This window comes from Venustampulla echinocandica (genome assembly GCF_003357145.1).
Source record: "Venustampulla echinocandica strain BP 5553 chromosome Unknown scaffold_11, whole genome shotgun sequence".
In the NCBI taxonomy this organism is placed as follows: Eukaryota; Fungi; Ascomycota; class Leotiomycetes; order Helotiales; family Pleuroascaceae; genus Venustampulla; species Venustampulla echinocandica.
The window spans coordinates 192,896-212,511 of record NW_022474216.1 but is presented as its reverse complement, the minus strand read 5'-3'; the positions used below and the strand labels follow the sequence as shown (position 1 = coordinate 212,511).

General features: G+C 46.1%; 4 protein-coding genes across 4 annotated transcripts; 3 read left to right on the top strand and 1 right to left on the bottom strand.

Moving 5' to 3' along the window:
- Window positions 1-206: 206 nt before the first annotated feature.
- On the top strand, window positions 207-1,107 carry BP5553_09594 (uncharacterized protein; the record flags this gene model as incomplete). The annotated part of the gene is made up of 4 exons (XM_032018217.1): window positions 207-323; window positions 372-657; window positions 715-936; window positions 989-1,107. The coding sequence occupies 4 exons, from the start codon at window positions 207-209 to the stop codon at window positions 1,105-1,107; spliced, it is 744 nt and encodes a 247-aa protein (XP_031865516.1).
- A 5,473-nt stretch (window positions 1,108-6,580) lies between these two features.
- Window positions 6,581-8,537, top strand: BP5553_09593 (Uncharacterized protein; the record flags this gene model as incomplete). The annotated part of the gene is made up of 4 exons (XM_032018216.1): window positions 6,581-7,093; window positions 7,141-8,209; window positions 8,268-8,384; window positions 8,461-8,537. The coding sequence occupies 4 exons, from the start codon at window positions 6,581-6,583 to the stop codon at window positions 8,535-8,537; spliced, it is 1,776 nt and encodes a 591-aa protein (XP_031865515.1).
- A 3,259-nt stretch (window positions 8,538-11,796) lies between these two features.
- Window positions 11,797-13,068, top strand: BP5553_09592 (Uncharacterized protein; the record flags this gene model as incomplete). The annotated part of the gene is made up of 5 exons (XM_032018215.1): window positions 11,797-12,186; window positions 12,255-12,451; window positions 12,508-12,726; window positions 12,783-12,961; window positions 13,025-13,068. The coding sequence occupies 5 exons, from the start codon at window positions 11,797-11,799 to the stop codon at window positions 13,066-13,068; spliced, it is 1,029 nt and encodes a 342-aa protein (XP_031865514.1).
- A 1,291-nt stretch (window positions 13,069-14,359) lies between these two features.
- Window positions 14,360-15,134, bottom strand: BP5553_09591 (CBD9-like protein; the record flags this gene model as incomplete). The annotated part of the gene is made up of 3 exons (XM_032018214.1): window positions 14,360-14,687; window positions 14,745-15,030; window positions 15,086-15,134. The coding sequence occupies 3 exons, from the start codon at window positions 15,132-15,134 to the stop codon at window positions 14,360-14,362; spliced, it is 663 nt and encodes a 220-aa protein (XP_031865513.1).
- Between the last annotated feature and the right edge of the window lie 4,482 nt (window positions 15,135-19,616).

Genomic DNA, 19,616 nt, shown 5'->3' with positions numbered 1-19,616 from the left:
ATCTTATCTCAAAAATTGAAGTTGAGGCATAGTTTGCGATCACAATCAACAAAGCTGCTGCGACAGCCACTGCGAGTAGGGGGGTAAGCTGTGATACGCGCCATCAGCTCAGCAGACCTCATATCCCTACTCATACCTGCTGATATCCTGGTACTCAAAGCATTGCATTAGAAGCCTCTCCTGGGCCAACTTTGGTGACCTACGACATGTCTCGGGGCGGGCGAGGCGGATTTCGAGGAGCAAGAGATGGGGGCCTAAAGGGAGCAACATGGGAATATGATGCCGACCTCCGACTTGAGACCAAACCCTCCGATAAATTCCCAGTGTGTATTCTCAATGTCTCTACTTTGGCCATTCTAATAAGTTCATAGAAGCATCCCAATTTGAAAAGACCGTCACCCTTCACCGAAATTGAAGAGCGGCAAATTAAGCAATTCAAAGACCTGCAAACCCAAATCCACCGCGGACCTCTTTATACCCAATCGACGAAGCGCAATTTGGACCATCCAACGAAGACCTTTGGCGAGGATCAGTTCAACCGCCAATATGGTACAAACCGCAAGGCTGATATGGACCCTTTTCTGGGTGTTGAGACATATTCCATGAGATATCTTCCAAAAAAGAATGATATACCTAAGCTGTCTGGCCGTCCATTCAGTGAGTGTTTTTCTAGATGCGACATAAGTCGAGCCTCCTAAATATTAACCCTTGCAGGCAAGGAGCTTTTCCCTAAAGAACTGTGGTCAACACTTGACGGAGCCGAAGGTGAAGAAGTCCGTACATCTATCAATCGAGCAATGCAGAAGAAGGCCCTCATATTAGGGTCCATGAAAGATCCATCGGAGAAGACAAAGGCCGTTTTAGAGAAAATCTTCTCGGTTGCAGGCGACGGCGACGATATCGAGGAGGCCGAGGATGAGGTTGAGGATGAGGCTGGTATATATCGAGTTCCCCTCTGTTATTGTATTTTGCTAATTATTCCCTTTAGAGGTCGACTCTGAATTCGAAGACGACGAGATGGCGGGCGATTATGACGGCGAGCAGTACTTTGACAATGGTGAAGACCGAGATGAAGGAGATGGTGGAGGTGGCGATGATGACTACTGATTCTACACTATGTGGGAAATAGGTTTGATGTCTTAATTTGTGTATTTTAGCCCGGCGTTGGTGGACTGTTTACCGAGTACTATTGGTACAAGCACTCGAGCTGAGTCGAGAGCCCCATGTGGCTAAATAGCCCATTTATGATATTCTCCCCCAAGGGACCACCAAACTCCTCTGATCCCATCCTCTCCTTTTGGTAGTGGCTATGTTATAACATTTATTACCACTCGGGCGCTAGGAACAGTAAGTAATGATGGTCACCTAATAGGACTCTCGGTGGAACTACTGACATCCAATCACCCCAACACCAATCGGCCTCCCATCTTCTAGAATCGAACTTCCTCTGCTGATGACCCCATGCCTACTAACGTCGAGATCGAGCCTCTTTAAAGCCTCGTTGGTCGCCAACAAATGCACGACCGGGTTACTTGTCCCCTGGGCGCCATCATATAACCCTATTTGCGGCGAAGGTCAGCTCCCACCGGTAGATTCAGCACACAAATTTCCAGTGGATGACATACTGGACACACACTTGCAAACTATCCGTGGTCTGGCTTTCGACTGGGCGGCCATGGTCGCAGGTCACCTTTGTTGTAGTGGAGTTCAATAAGCGCAAGATACATGTTGGGGGCCGGTGGCATCCAACAATCCGGTCACGGCCATTGCGCCTCCGCGAGAAAGAGTAGGTCCCATTTGGCCGTCACTACACTTTCTAGGAATGAGCTCTGTGGATATATTTTGATGTGTTTGATACTTGGATGGGAAGGCACGTTGATGTGGGGTTATTTTCTACCCGAATGGCGTGTATGTCTAGTTCTGTAGTGATGTTCACATAGCTCCACCGAGGAGAATATGTGTTGGGGGGGTTACTGCAGTTAGATTTACGTTTATGTAGTTAAGAGAGAGAAACGAAGAAGTACAGTACCTAGGCGGGGAGCTTGGCTGATTTAAGACGTAATTCGATTCAATTCTATTTATTAAAGGACTTTATAGTGATGTTCTTAGAGTTGCAAAAATGCCGAGTACTACTAGAATTGAAGAGTTGACAGACCCCCCTGGAGGTGGCTCAAGAAACCGCAATACTTTACCCATAACGATTTCCTCCGACTCTTGTCCTCGGCTAGGAGAGAGTGAAGACTAGAAAGCTGCCGGAGAAGGTGGTTTACAACTAGGAATAGGATAAGCAGGAGCTATTCCACACTTCCCCACAACCTGCTGCTGTGCACAAAGTAAGTTAATCAGCCCAAGCATCAAGGGGTCCAGTCCTTATAGTCACATCTTCCACACTTTGGGTTTTACGTCGTCGACTTCGGGATACAAGTTTAGTTCTACATGCCCAACTTCAATCTCGCCCATCTAACTACCTACTTATCCCATATCCAAACCCAAAATCACCAGAGAAGCAACACGTGGTTGTCTTGTTTGCTCATATTGATCGTGGTGATGAATACGTTAACCACTACTTGTTCTTCATGAACAAGCATCCTATTCTACAAGCGCATCATTATAGTTTCAAAGTTCATGACTTTGACACGCGGCGTTTGGGCCATCGGGGAGTCGTGTATCTAAATTTGGTGAAAAGACTCAAACTCCCTTGTATGTTGTTTAGCTGGTTAGAACTAAGGGATATAACTTGGTATAGGATGTTGGGCGCCATATTCTAGGGTGGCAGATCTTCTACCGTTGGTGGGGAATCAGGACCGTGGGATCTTACCGGACGTAAGATAGAAGTAGGTATAGAACCGTACGCCTCTGCGTAAAATGTACTGGTAGGCAACCTAGAATTACTCGGACAGGGATACCGTGAACAAAGATACCTAGATAAGATCTAATTTAACCAGCAGCGAATCTCTTGCTGTTTAGCGACCGGATGTACCAACTGACTTCTTAGAATGAGAAATTCGAGTTATGGCTCAAGTACAACAACGCCTTTGAGAATAGCCAATGGTTATACATACGTTTTGACTTATATCTCAACGCCTTCAGTTATTATTCATAATTAACGCCCAGTTTTCATCCCCTTCGCCTTTAGCCAACGCCGACAACGTTGCGGCATACTTTCTCACCACTCCTAGTGTCTAATCCTTTCTAATAAGTTAATACTTGTGAGTATAATTCCAGTAACAGAGCCAAGATCTGGTAGAGACCGATATGGCACATTACCAGCGGCATACTGTTCACCTGCCGCGCTGATTTCGTAACCTGAAGAATTATACTCTACTGATGGATGTTTCGGAACGGGAATCCCACATTACAGTAATTCTGGAAAGGCATTTGCCTCGCCTTTTGACGTTCTATTGGTTGGATGATAGCCGTCTCAAAATTCTGACTGCCCTGGATGGTGGAACTTTGTATAGCTGTAAGACATAGTGCCGCCGAGAAACAGGCAGTGCGGGATATCCTGTATATGCATGGCAAGTTCTGAATCTAATCGCATTACACCTACCGAATGCAGCAGTGCGTGTGCATGCAGCTCTGGGTAGCTTCAGAATTTGCCCACTGGCGAGCATAATCAAGATCATACTGTGTGGTGGGCGAGTCTGGACCATTCCTTCCAGCTGCACTTTCGAGGATGTCAAAGTTTGTCACTAGTTCCATCCAGTCAGTGTGCCAAAGCACTTTAATCATGTGGAGAAAGAAACCAGGCTTAGATGCGTCGTTTCTGTTTGTAGATCCATTAAGGTGAGCCAAGGTAAAGTGCCAATATGTCAACGCATCAAAGAATATGGTAAAATTAGTTGAACTGGATTCTACCAGCCCGATCTACTCCTTTTCGCTGACGAGTGCTGAGATCCCGGTTAGTACAACATAAGCAGCTTGTCTGATATGTCCGAGGTCTCAATCGTAATTCTTCTAAAGCTGGTTGTGATGCATGATGGCCGTGAAGATTAACATATCTTGTCAGTATAAAATCCTGCGCATATAACGTAAGGTGGCTTACAGGGGATGATGGTACCATGAAACACTTCATCAATTGCAAGGTCCTCGGGGATCTGACAGAACGTTAGCTATGGCTACAGTCAGCGCGCCTACTACCTATGCTAGATAAGGTAGTAATCTAAATATTTAGCTAATTAAGGCCGCTTTTATCATTGACTTAGCTTCGCGTAGGTCAAAGGAGAGACTTCTCCAACTGTGTTAAAGTCGTTCGACATTATAGCTCTCAAGGCTTAGTTAAACTCACAGATGCGAGGATAGCTTTGTTGAGCCTTTCGAATATCCTAGTTTCGTGTGCTGCAGCTGCTCTGGATACGAGCAGCAGACTACCAATAGAGGTCATGGGCAATAGTACATGAGAGTTTCTAAAAGTTTGTCCATGAATCACAGGAAAAGTCTGGTTGCATTTTGTAAAGTAAACCTGGATGGAAAGTTCTGAGTTAGTTTGTTAGCATTGTTAGAGTAGTCAAAGCTCAATGTAGGCCATAGCTAACTTACCAGGAACTTTGTATAGGGCGACGGATCATATGTAGGGGCTTTTAGTCTAGCGGTGATACGACTACGAAAAGTATCCCGACATTGTATTGAATCTACTGATTCTCGTCGGTGACTGGCATCAATTGTCCCGTGCTGGTGGGCGCCATGTGTGCCATCTTCATGCCCATCATACTCTATCTGGATAAACCAAGTAGCCCGGACTTTATCAGTGCCTGACTTAGATCTTTGCCGAACCTCCGTAGCCAAGCCTAGTTGGTCTTTCAGAATTGACAGCATATCTTGGAACCCCACACGAGGCTAGAAGCGTGGCTGTGAAATATCCAGCATGCTAGAGACTGATATATTCAAGGCATCAAGGTGGAAGTTATATCTAACCAGCCAAAGCGGACCCCAGGGCACGAGCGAGTCACCCGAAGAGTTGCTAGCCAGGAGAGGCAAGTCTCCATACATGGCAGAGAGGGGCGTTGGGATGGGATCTTATACGTGCGACATATCGCTAGCGCCGCCATGCCTTCCACATGAGGCATAAAAAGTCTGAGTGGCCGTTGTCGAGAAATGGCTGGGATTGAATAGTGCTTTATCTGCAAAACTGATAGAATTTGCTTAACTCGGTCATTGCACATCGTGGGCTGGAGTGGTCGTCCGAGGCCAGGCCAGCCACTAGACCCCTAGGTACCTGCTGTGCTGGAACGTATGTTCTCATTCCGAGGCGGCGATATACCAGGGCCATGGGATTTTACGTGGCGCAACAGCATGTCACTTGAGCACTACTAGTCTGATTAATCCTAGTAGTCGGCTTTCATCCAGACGTACTATCATATCTGTAAAACTTGTTGCACAGTACGCAACGAAATGGATGTTATTTCGCGTGACTTCTCTCAGGTCGGAACGGGTGTTTTGTTTTAGAGATGGCCTTTTCGCAGAACTGACATTGGCGGCTCAGTGTCCGCTTGGTGTTACCTGGTGCGTCCTTGCTGCCAGTGGTTGAGGAATGCCCTCTTCTACGCAGTGCAAGTGATAACATAGGTCCAATTCCCATCCCGACAACACCACACGTGAGGGGTGAAGGAAGACTGAAGGAAGACCGCGCACCCGAGGCTCGGCGTGGATGCTGGCTGCGGAGGTATCGATCTCTCGCAAAGGCAAAAAATAAACACACTAGCTAATGCCGAATCTGAGAAGTTGTGATCGTTTATTTTGAATACCTACATCGATAATCGGACGTATATCTAGGGAGATAGGAGGTACTAGATAGCACGTAGCAGGTACTTTAGTGTACGAAGTACATAGTACCTAGTATAAACAGACATTAGTCATCATCGACGCTACTCATACCAACTACGCTCTGTACCAACTGAGTAGCGAGCTCCTTTTCTGAGTCGCATCACGTGATTGACCAAATTTGGGTAAAAATTGAATGTTCAAGTTCAACTTCAACTTCAAGAGACCTAAAGGGAATCGCGAGGCATGTTATAGGTCGCCTTGTCTCGTGTTCCAGATCAGAGAGCCCCATCGTCCTCATTAGGTTCCACCAAGACTATGCGACGCTGCCGGTTTACACCTGATCACAGCATCGCATTGTCGTAGGTTGAACCTAGTTCCTTGCACATCGCTACTTCGTACTGCTGAAGACTTGACGTATCTGGAATCTGGATGAGACCGGAGAATTCACGATGCCCAATTCCACATAGCGAACGCCATCGCCATCGACTTGAAAATGATCTTCTCGGAAGTCCGGCTACATTTTCTAATTCATTGGAAAGAAAAGGGGTATTAAAGGGGTATAAATCCGCGCCACCGGCCGACATGCCGAAGTTGTGGGGTTGAAAGAAAGAAAGTGCGGGGACGGAAGAAGCATTCGGCAATAGTTGAAGATCTACTTCGAGTAATGCGCCATACGCCATACGTACCTTATAGGTAGTACTCGAGTATCTTTGGGGACTATATTGAAGGATCTGCTCTTAAGAGTTAAGAGTTAAAACAATCCGTACTCTGCAGGCTTACTGGATCTGTTGACCAATTTCCTCACACCACAGGAAACATGGCCCGGCATGTGGACGTCCTGATCTGTGGGAGCGGCTCCGCTGGGATCTGCGCAGCAACATGGCTCGCCCGATATGGGCTTCGGTGCAAGATCCTCGAATCACGGCCTGGCCCATTGGAGATTGGGAAAGCTGACGGCGTGCAATGTCGCACCGTTGAGGTCTTCGAGAGCTTCGGCATCGCCGAAGAAATGCTTCGCGAGGCCTACCATGTTTTAGAAGTTGGTTTCTGGGGGGCTGATGCCAATGGAAATCTGGTCCGGACCGGCAGGACAGCAGATACAGCGCCAGGACTGTCACATCAGCCACATGTGATCTTGAACCAGGCACGGGTCAATGGGTTGCTACTAGATGCGATGAAGGGTTTTAATGGACAGACCGTGGATTATGGTTACGATGTTAAGGGAGTCCAGGTTGACAGCAGGTTGGCTGCCGATCCAGCTGCGTATCCTGTGACCGTGGTCGCTCTGAAGGACGGAGTTGAGGAAACCTTCATGGCTAAATATGCACTGGTAAGTAGTGTCTGGCCCTAGCACAGTATTCTTTCTCATCTGGGCAGGCCTGTGATGGGGCACACAGCGCTGTGCGTAGATCTCTTGGTTTCAAGATGATTGGTGATAGCAGCGATGCTGTCTGGGGCGTAATGGACATCTTTCCACGGACGAACTTCCCAGACATCCGCAAAAAAGCAACTCTCCAATCTCGATCAGGAAACCTCTTGATAATCCCTCGTGAAGGCGGCTCCATGGTACGCTTTTACATTGAGTTGCCGCAGGGGGCTGTGGCCAAGGATGTCCAGCTTCCCGAGCTGCACTCAGTGGCATCACGAATTTTCTATCCCTATCAACTTGAAATCGCAGAGACTTTCTGGTGGTCCGCCTACGCCATCGGACAACGCCAGGCCGATTTCTTCTCCAAGGACAACCGTGTCTTCCTCACTGGCGATGCCTGTCACACACACTCACCAAAAGCAGGACAGGGCATGAACACGAGTCTACAAGATGGATACAATATTGGCTGGAAGCTAGCACACGTCCTACAAGGCCGATCGTCGCCAGATCTTCTCAAGACGTATGTTTTAGAGCGTCAAAAAGTGGCCGCTGATCTCATTGATTTTGACCGTGAATTCATGAAGGTCTTTAGCTCGGAGGCGGCGGCGAAGGAGGATGGATCGACGGAGGCGTTTAAGGAGTATTTCATCAAGGCAGGACGGTATACAGCGGGCTTGACAGCGAGATACGGGAACTCACAGATCACGAATGCGAAGGGTAGCACGCAGACTTTGGCGACTAACCTCGTAGTCGGGATGCGCTTTCCGAGCGCCCAGGTGGTAAGGTTCTGCGACGCAAACGCGATGCAGCTGGTGAAAGCTTTGCCGGCTGATGGACGCTGGCGAGTTGTTATCTTCGCAGGCGATATTAGTGAGCCTACCATTGCCGCCAGACTTGAAGAGTTAGGAGCCTATCTGTACTCCCAAGCTGGTCCCGTCAAGTCTCACACGCCCTCCGTCACAGATATTGACTCCTTTATTGAGCCGATTGTGGTCCTCTCTGGGCAGCGTCTCAGGATCGAGCAGGAACACATCCCAGGTTGCTTCTGGCCTGTGACTGGGAAGTGGAAAATGCGAGGTTAGCAACTTCTTCTCGAACAAGAACATGAACGGAGTTGACGATGCTTCTATGATAGATTTGCATAAAGTATATTTTGATGATGAGAGCTATAATTCAGGACATGGAAGGGCATATGAGTTTTATGGTATTGCACCAAGCAACGGCGCAGTGGCGATCGTGAGGCCAGATCAATGTCAGTCTCCGCTTCGTCTCTTTCTTCTTTTGTGATTATGTCAATGCGTTGGAAGATTGGGTGCTAATAGAAATAGACATTTCAATGGTTACAGGGATGGAGAACTATAAGGCTATTGGAGACTTCTTTGCAGGATTATCTCTACCGAAGTAGTGATGGAGTTTGATATACAAAGTTTATGTTGAAAAGTAGACTTTGAATCAGCGAGCATAAATAATCGGCTGATTCCCTATAGTAGAGTCTTTACTTCTCTCTGGCCGTGATCCGAATCCAACTTGAGATTAATCCCAGAATAAGGCGATTTGCAACGTTCGCTTATCTTTATCTATAGGCCTCGGACTCCTGCATTAGATGTTCTCATAAATAGTAAAATGTAAACAAATCTGTTAGAAGTTTATATCTAGTTATACTATGTATGGCCCTATTAAAGACATCGTCATCGTCAGGCATTCACGTCAACTACGTTTAAAGTAAGCCCGGATCTATTGAGTGCGGATTGTCTATTTGCTTTTCTCTCTACTAACGCTGTTATAAGAATGCCCTAAGTGCTAGCCAAACGTGGAAGTTTAGATTAAAGCTTTCCGATAAGAAGTTCGGATCCAAAGGCTTTGTTGCCAACCCTGCAACGGCGAAAGCTCTAAGAGGCGGATAGGGTGCTATGCCTTATTGGTAGTTATATCCGAAAACTCTCTACTCCGTAGCAACTAATATGATGAATAGCCGCGCCGTCAGCAGGTGTATCCCTCAACTATGGAAACGGAGGTAGCAAAGCTTGCTGGCTTCTATCGACAAGCTGGGGTGACAGCTGCAGGATGCGGGTCTCTGCAGGAAATTCGACGAATGTCCTAGTCTACCATAGGCTTTTACTTCTCTTTCATCATCTAACTTTCTCCATTGATGTGTGCTAGTGTTATTTTACCAGGCCCAGGGTTTTCCAGCGCGAGTAGGTCTATTCCGCCTCGCAAGGGAAAGCGATGCGTATCTGTTAAAGAGTACAGCCAAAAGGCACATGCCTAGCGATGCAGAATGTGTTTGCATCCATCGAAAATTTCCTTCCTTGAGTGGCTTCCAATGGACCCTGATTAAGCACTGATATCAAATTGAGCTCACGTTCGTCCCGCAAGTCTATGAACAGCCGAAATCAAACGAGCAGCAATGGGCTCCATATTTTGACCAAGCAGGTATTTTCCTTTCAGGTTTTGGGCCAGCAACGTGCCAGACAGGACTGACGGCAAATCCTCCCTCGGTATATTGTGCGAAGCCATCATCTAGTCGGAAGGGTTTTAACTTCACCGATTTGCCGTGGGAGACAGCCGTTGGTGGACAGCGAGCTGGGCTTTTTGGAAGGGTAAGGCGGCCGAGGCACGAATGGTGTGGTGGTTCGTTACAACCTAATCTGGTGGAGGAAGAAAATACAAAGCATGATGCCCTTGAGATATCAACACGGAGCGGGACTGGTGAAGCTGAAGCAGAGAAGCTAGAGTCTGGGAGCAAGCATGAGCTTGTAGTATTCTTTCCCAAGCAGACACACCCAGCCACCGGCCCTTGGGTCAACCTCACTGCCCACTGCTTCTACTACCACTCCAATGGCGACTGCTATTCCGATCACCTGTGTAAAAACGAGAGCTACATCATATTCGGGTCTGACGACGGGCAACCCGTGCCCAACTACCCGAACAATCTCCTTCCATAGACCCGAACAACCCCCGCCCTCTATAAATGCCTAGGGCGTGCGATGAAACGTCGGTGCTCTGCACATCTGCGCATACCTACAAGGTTTGTGATTAAATTGGTTTGGTTTGAAGCCCCAAGGGTTTTCCATGTGAGGTAGGCGGCACTCTCTGGTGGAAGAGCCCAAGTTCCTTTTTATAGGCTTTGGAACGAGGGAGTATAGTTGTAATGGAACTATAGCTAGGAGTGATGACGCTCTGAGTTTTGTGTAAGAGTTTCAGCAGTGGGAGGGCTCAGAGGGGACTAACGCGAGGCCCTTGTTGGGGACTTCTTACGATATGGCCATTACTACGATTCTGTATCAACAGGTAACTTTCTTCCAGCGGTAAGTGAAAAGGGGAATGCGGGAAAGTTCCCAATGGTGGCAATAGGAGGAAGTGCATAGTAAGAAAATGTAGGATACAGTAGGTGTTGACGGTATTGTATATTATATTATGTTGCTCGCCTAACTTAACATACATCATCTATTCCTCTTTTATTATGCCAATCTTTTAGGGTTTGGAACTAAAAAAGTAATAGAAAGAGTGCGTGATTGCAACAGCGTAAAAGGGGCTAGATTATATGCCGCTAAAAGTCGGCCCAGCCCTCAAGGCTAAGAAAATATATAATTCGAACCCCTCCAGAAGTGGCCAAACTAGGCAATTGTGAGGTTATTCTTAACCACATTATGATTAAGCTTGTACTTTCCGCCTCGGCTTCGTAGGCTAAGGTCGAGGTTCTAGACTCCAGCTGGTCCATTGTATCCCTGCCTTCCCACTCCTTCATCTGCCCGGAAATAAGGGCAATTAGGAAATACCTTGGCATCACTTAACAGCCCTAATATGCAGTCCAAACCATAGAAAGGAACAATGCGTATTAAGGTCTGACGCTCTATTTCGTACGCTCTTTTCTGCTGTAGTACAAGATAACAGAAAGGCCGATAATCGTGGCCATATGCCTCTATTAAGTTTATAGAGCAAAGGAAGTCTAGGTAGTACAAGTTAGAGCTGTAACCGTGAAAACAAATCTTTCTAACTTAGAGGTAACAAACAAAAATAGTATAGCACTAGCTTACTAGCACAGAGGGATGAGTTTGGCTGCTTTGGCCTGAAATTCGTCTGGTGACGGCACGTGATACGGCAAACGCGTACCCAATTTTGAATGGTCCCTTTTCTGGTCAAAAGCAACTCATTGCGCCGACTTGGCTAGTAGGCCTCACACCCTTCGTAATTAGGCTACGGTGGTTCAATGTGAGGAAACTGTACCATTCGATACAGGTGAAGCCGCGAAACGACCCCGGGGTAAGGGGCTCGGCTAATCACCCCTCGCCACGTGACCCCGGGCCTATCGTATCGTGCAAAACGAGGGTTGGCGACTAGAACGACTTGGTAACGTCGTTTTGCACCAAAGTCTCCCTAAACCGCGCCATATGGACCAGTCATGTGGCCGATCAATCCTGAGAAAGGATGGTTCTAGCAAATACCCGGAATATCCCTTTATATTAAAGCCAAATGACAAGATATTAAGAAGCAAGTTTTGCTGCTTCGGCAGTTGGTCGTGCGGTTGGCCGCCGGGTCTTTGCAACATGTATAAATATCCTCCGACATAAGTCTTCCTAGATTCCTTGAGCCTCCTTCCTCTGCTGTCTCAGTTATCGATTATACCCCCAAGGTCGAAGTTAGCACCAAGATCGCTCGTCAATATGCAGTTGGCCCTCCTCGGTGCTGTTGCACTGCTTACGCAGAATGCCGCCGCCCAAAACATGCTTCGTTTCGCCTGTTCACAACTAGTTGTCGAGCGTACCGATCCTCTAGTCAACCCGGGAATGAAATACACCCCACATCTTCATCAGATCGTTGGAGGGAACTCCTTTAACATTTCTATGGACCCGGCCACACACGACCCACCTGCGATGTCCTCCTGCACATCGTGTAGCTTTGTGGAGGACTTGTCTAATTATTGGACTGCTGTTATGTTCTTCAAGGCTCGGAACGGGACCTACAAGCGTGTTCCCCAAGTTGGCAACGGAGGACCCCAGGGGTCTCTTATAAACAAGGGTGGTCTCGATGTTTATTATATTCCTAGCGGGAAGGTCACAGCATTCAAGCCGGCAAGTCATCTCTACCGAACATTTAATAAGCTTATTTTAACTAGTTGTAGGGATTCCGTATGCTTGCTGGAAACGCCGTAAATACTGATGCCAGCAAAGTTTCTAAGGGCAATATCTGCCATCGATGCTGGCAGTCAACGGACGATAACCAGTTTACTGGTGGTGCGCCTTGCTCCGGCAGTGACACTGTGGACATCCCCATGTCCACATCGTGTAAGATGATCCGTCAGACCATTATCTTCCCAGCGTATGTTGTACACACCTTCTCCTTTCCTTGTATAAATGACTTACACCAATTTTCAGTTGCTGGGATGGCAAGAACCTCGACAGTCCTAACCACCAAACCCATGTTGCTTATGGACAAGGATCTGGAGCGACTGGAGGCGGCGCCTGCCCATCTACTCACCCTGTGAAGCTCCCTCAAATCATGTACGAGCTTATGTGGAATACCTCAACGTTCATGGACAAGAATATCTGGCCTGCAGATGGCTCCAACCCATTCGTTTATAGCATGAACCTCGGGTAAGTAGATGTCCATTGCAAAGGCATTCCATTCCCATCGCTTACTATTTCATCAGTGGTCCCGCAGCGCATGGCGACTATGTCTTCGGCTGGAAGGGTGACACTCTCCAGCAGGCTATGGATAAAAATTGCAATCTCAACAAGGACTGTCCAGCGGCAGGGCTCCATGCCCAGTCAGCCGATAAGTACAATGCATGCACGAAGGCACAACAAGCACCAGAGGAGGTTGACGGCTGTAAGTGAAATGATGCCACTCAACATGTGATCATGAAAAATTTCTGACCAAGTATAATTTTAGGGCTGAAAGCTCTGCCCTTGGGCGAGATGGCCATCAAAGCCTAATTCCTCTGATCACCTCCAATTCAATACTTCCTTCATCCATGAAAGCGATCCGTTAAGGGACTTTGGAAGTAATGGAAATTGCCAGCCACACAGACGATTCTCACAGCTGCCACTCAGTAGAGCTTGCTGGCGGATTCTTCGGTCGGCTTTCTTGACATTCGTTATGCTTTGGCATCTCGTTGGTTGAACCTTGTATTTTCGGACTCATTGGAACATTTTATACAAATTCATGTAGCTAGCTAGTTTATCTCTTAAATTCCAGTAATTATTGCTCATGTGTCTAGATTTTGTGCTCGAGACTCGAGTAAAGATATGCTGTTTAGGGACATCGCGAATCCACTAGTGGTAGGATTATGACCAAGTGATACAGTGCTTCCGGTAACTAAGCCATTCTATCGTGCAATGTGGCTTAATATAATGGTACTGTAGATATTTACACTATAAGCAAACCCATCTATGCTTCCATATCGTGCCTTAACAGCTCTATCGCCCCTATAATCCCAACAACGGGAATCATTGTAGCAGCGTCAACAGTGCTAATACTGGGGCAAAATGCATACCGGAGAGAAACCGTTCTTTCCCGCCTATTACTCCCTTCTGAAACTGGATATTGTACCAAATATCAACATTCCACATATCCGATTTCTCCATTGGTGTAAGCCAGGACATTGGAAAACCACCATACACAACTATTCAAGGTATATCGACTAAATAATAAACAGCGTGCTACGTATAATATCTTATTCCACTTCCTCGTCAGAATTCAATATGATAGCACTCCTAGTATCGTAAACCTAAAACCGACCTCTGCGGTAGTTAATATAATACTACGTACGCGGGATATATTTTATTCGAATAAGGAATTTGTAATTAGGTGTTGCTATGATAATCCTACGTCAAAGCGAATACTAGAACGTTGCAATAGATATGAGTATCTACAAGCAATTTGAATTTCTACGCCTGAAGGTTGAATGCTATCTATCGTAATATATTAGGGACTGGAATCCCCTTAACTGGAGAGTTATATACACTGCCCTACCCCCTCGTCGAAACCATCCTCGGGGTTTAGCATTATATGAGTGTTTTTCTTATAACGTGCACCTTCCTAGGACGAAATAGCCAGCGAGCCTGAGAATCTAGGGCATCCTTAAAAATGAGATAGCCTCTTAGGAGCATTAACTCCCTATAAAGAACCGAGTAGAAGAAATACGCTCTCGAAACCTCGGACCTCCCAGCTAGTTCCTCGTCGGATGGTGCTCCCCAGCCCTCACAGCGGTCCAAAAAACCCAGGTTAGGCGTGCCCTAAGTTCCTGACCATGAGGGAGGAGAAATCAGGATTTCCGGCTATAGAAAAGTCGTGGGACCAATAGTTGTATACATCATGAACAGAGATGCTGGAGACATTCGATGATGGGTTGGCGGGCCGGGTGCCTGAATATGCGAATGCGAGGCGATTTGCACCTGAAGGGTTGAGGATGCGGCGGGAGCCGGTGGCAGTATTATAAGACGTGCAACCGGTGCATTTGACCGTATATTGCCAATGAGTGCTGTTCACGTGCGTTCCGGGCTTGAACAGTTCGTACGAGGCATCGGCATAAGCTGAGGGCGCCGCATGCTGGCTGGGCAAGTTGTCAATCTCTGAGAAGGTTTGAATTGAATTTAAAGGGGGATCTTACGTGGCGTAGCGGGAGGAGACGACGACGTTGGGAGAATTTGACCAAGCAACAGTTAGGGGGTTGGCGATCATGCTGCCGCCCCAGGCCAGGCCAGCCCAGGCGACTTCATTAGGAGCAACGACCTGGAGGACGACATCATAGGCTGAGTTTGCCGGGACAGGACTCGGCACCGCAATGCGATAGGTGATTGAGCGGCCGATTGTATACTGAGCATTATACTGAGAGAAAGTAAAGCCAGTCTCGGCATCTTTATACGAGGCAGTGTCGGCGGCCTGGCACCCGGGTGCTAGAAGTTGGGTTAACAAAGCATTCATTTTAAAGAGAGTTGAGCATCCACGCACCAATGCCCATCAGAGCGGCGGCGCATATAAGCCCAAAGCTGGAACGCATCTTGAGATTGGGCACCGAGGAAATATGTGTGGGAAAAAATAATAGATCAGCAAAGCAGAAGGGCCGATATCACAGTTTGTAGTTGGGGAAAGAATTGGTGGCACTTGTCAGGACTCAGGTTGGAGCGGCAAGATAACCACTTATTAGTGCAGCTGGACCTGCCAAGTGGCAATGTGCAGGTCATGTGTAGACCCCTACTAACTAAATATACCCTAAGGGGCTCATTATCCAGTCCATATCAGGTCGAAAGGAGGGTACGTGGGCGACGAGCAAGCAGTAGAATCATTGATTGCGGACGAACCAGCCACGTTTTGTCGTCGTGATCTATTAGAAATAGGACAACCCTCCGTCGCGGAACGATCTTTTCGGGAAGCGGAAGGCCGGTTGTATAGTACGTGATAAATAACCCATTCAGCCGTCTCTAATTTGGAGTATATTAATGTGAGAATAAATAGCCGGCCGACATCCGGGGGTCTGGCCAGCACCAAAACGACCCTAAGATATCGTGAATTCTGCCTTTAAGAACTAACGGATGGTACAAAGGGCCAATGTATAGATTAACCCACTTTAGCACGACATCTAACGTGGCACGCAACTTAGTATACTTCTCGAACAGTATAACGAAGGTGAAAAGTTGCTCAGTCATGTCTACTATGGCTTCTCTTGATTAGCCTATAAACTATTTATAGGCCTTAAACTGAATTCTAGAAACATTAACCCTACCAAGTAGGTAGTATCGGGCCTATCGGTTTGTTTTATGCGAACAGCCAGAACTGGCACTGACAAATACCAAGCAGATCCCTCGTCATCCCCCTGGCTCTACTCACCTCCCTCGGACCCAGTTATTCCAAGGATGGAAGAGGCGCCACCTATCTCTATCTCAAAACCCCAACTCCCGCCTCTTTAAAAAGTTGACGTCACTGCATAGAGTTAGCACCTGGCTGTTGGAATTCTTTTCGTTACAACCCTGCTAAGATCATGGTCCTGCGGGGTAGTCAAGGTACGATATGGATGTGCAGATGATCACATTTAGGGTGTGACATTGGTAGCACTAATATATCTAAGCCACGTTGCGCTGCAGAATGGCATGTCTACTAGAGCCGCTCTATTACCAGATTGGAATTCCGCCACTCTCTATTCGAGGAGAAGCCCAAAGGTAGCAGTCAACACGCGTGTACCTCTATTTCTCGTCCTATGACTCCCATTATTGACGCTATTGTATTAACTGGAAAGTAATTGGAGGTATTCTTAGTAACTCTATCTACCTTGATTCCAATTTTCTCTGCTATTAGACGTCGCCAAGGCAGGTAGGCTCGTATGCGACAGTTTGCCAATATTTGCTCCCGAGTAGTAGTAATTAAGGGGCTAGTTCTACGAAGCCCAACATGCCGATACGGCGATATCAGAGCATCGTGCCTCTCCATTAACTTTATAAAAATATGAATGTAGACCATATATTTTCCTGCGTTACTAACCTTGCAGGCACGTTTATTAATTACATTGGGCCGTTGTATTATAATAGGGGTCGTGCTACTCTTGTAGTAGCGAAGGGGGGTTGGGGATTATACGGTAATCAATACGGTATCCCCAATCTATATTTATCATCAACCCCGCAAGGCACCTCTATAGGCTTATAGCACTTTGCGTTTTCTAGTAGGTTTTTAATAAGAGCGATAAATTAAGTGAGACAGGTAGAGCAACTCCGCTTGCTTATACACTACTCAACATTTTGTCTATAACTTTTACTCTAATCCTATTAAATTAGATTAGCTTATATTAGTTATTTGAGATAGTTAACCTAAATTATTACTTCTATCTGAGACTATATTTATGAATAATTTGAAGCAATTGAATAATTATGTTAACATCAAGGTTTTAACAAGTTATATATAAATTTTACTAGGTAGAATTTCACAATCAAGTTAGTACTACAAGAAACTCCAGCCATGGAATCCACCCACCACTAGGCCATGATGACAAACGACCAAAACGAATTGGTCCAGTAAGTTGGCAGTAACTTTCATGCCACGGCCGCTATGCTCTGTGGTGTACAGCCAACAATATGGTAAAATTCACGATGACTATGAGACAACTACTCGGGCTATTTGCCATTAATCAAGGAGTAGCTATGGCTACCAGGATAGTTCCTGGAATAAACTATGCTGCAGATCCAAGTGGCGAGGTGTGTTGAAAGCTCTGAATGAGTTGGAATAGGTAGTAGAACTAAATTCCAAAACTGCTATACCCTAGTTCTGTAGCCGTCTGAATGACTGCAACATTTGTATCAAAGGGAGATATACCCACAGCCTAAGCACTCTTCTGTTGTACTACATGAAATGAGAAGATAAAACTAAGAATGGCTCTAAATGAGCAATAGAAGTTCGGAGACGCCGTGCATAGAAGTCGGAACCTAGCCAGTCAAATGCGGGAGAGGTTTTACGTTCTTCCTAGCAGTATCATGTAGGATTACGCAATTAGTGACGGTGATCAGTCGACTCGTAAGTCCGCATTGCCCCTAAAGACTATTAGATATACTGGGTTAATGATAGTAAGTCGTTCATAACAACATAGAGCTGCTATAGCCCATAGCAAAGGGTAAAAAGACCACGTCGCCTCTGTGGCCTGACCAATAAGTGCGACAGGTAATCGCCAATTCATTGGTAGTGCATATGCTGTACCGATGTCTTAAATTGCGCGAACTACATCGAAGAAGATGGCGGATTTTATGAGAGCACCCCATCCACTAACCATGCATGGACCATAGTCCAAGCTATATTTAATCAAGGATGAAGGTGTTTCTGGAGCCGTATATATTGCCCAGCTCGCCTTCCATCAGGATTGATATCCGGGATATCATATCCCCACCGTTAGACTGTATCCTGCTACCCATAGCTCATTTTGGCAAGTTGATTTGGTGCTTGGTGGAATGTTTCAGCGATAATGTCGAGAGATTGGAAGAGTATCTGGATATACCTTGCACAAAGAGCTGTGTAGGACACAGCACCCTTGTAAAGATCCACTCTCTCATTCCTGGCTGTAGCTGTAGGTACATTTGATTTGGTATGTGTAGACGTGCACCGAGTTTTCTCGCTGATGGTCGCTTGTTGCGATTCTAAGTCATTCAAGGTTGTAGAATTGGACATGCATGTGGCCATTGTGTAATGATGAATCAATTTGAGTCGACAGGGATGATAAATTGTATACAATTGATGAAAGAAGAGAGCACGGCAACAAGTGCTTATGAATATATTTTACACGATTAAACCTGGTCAAGACTTGACGTATGCTTACGAACTTACTGTTACTGGTTCCAATATTTGGTTGTGAATGGTTGGCTATATAAAGGGGCCGACTACTGGCCAAAAACCGAATTAGGAGCCGCTTGCACGATTGCCTATTTTGAACATACATGCTAGAGGATACTTAGCAACATCGTTGTCATAGTAGTGACAACCGCGATGGACACTCAGACTGGATTAAAACAACCCCTATGATCCAATATCGAACTTGGACGGACGTGGACAACTGGTAGGAAAAAGTGGCATAGTGTTTAGGGTTGAGGTTTAGGCCTCCTGCTAAACCTCCCAATTATTATGATCTAGCGTAATAATCAAAATGTATGATATAAAAGTTTCAACTAGTCTAAACACCTGCTTTGCTAGTAATTAGTACTGGCGTTAGATAAATAATTGGGTCATACACTACTTCGAGGATACGGATATCGGGTAATTCTATTGATTCCATCTATCTGATTTATTCTATAGTGGCCTATATATATATAGGTGTTTCACTCATTACAAGATTAGAAACCAATCAATCACCTTAATCCCTCCATTCTTCGTCCCGTAACCTCAACACATAGGCTAACGTACATTAATAATATACAATGGCATTGGCGGATCCGGATCTATAGGCATATATCTGCTGCCTATAGACTTGACACATTTATTACTCCCTATTAAAAACAACTAATGTTAGCCCGTCCCTATAACTTATCAGCACCATAAATTCGTATGACTTGCCTGAATGCCGAATGAATGATGTACATGCATCATTACTATAATAATACATGTAGTGACAATAGCGTTATCTAGCTAGAACGTAGAACACATGTTATTAATTGGTTAGGTGGTTTCCTTTGTGTCTGGCTAGATTTACTTAGATTGGTTCAAATTAAGAATCAAATTGATCGTTTGGAAACCGGCCAATGAGTGAGGTTATAGCTTGACTGGGAACCATAGAAGCCAGCGTCATGGTATATATGGCTGAGGTATAAAAATGCAATTTGTCTGGGAATTATGAAAGGGACGTAGGTTAATAGTCATTAGAAGTTTATTGCATAGTACTCGCACCTGCAAGATAGCCCGAAACAGGTACACAGTCATCCTTCGGCCAATCCTGTCGGATATAGGAATTAGGATTGTAGAGGACCATGCCAATGACTTGACCAAGAGACTGGAGGGCGACCCAGAAGGCAGTATA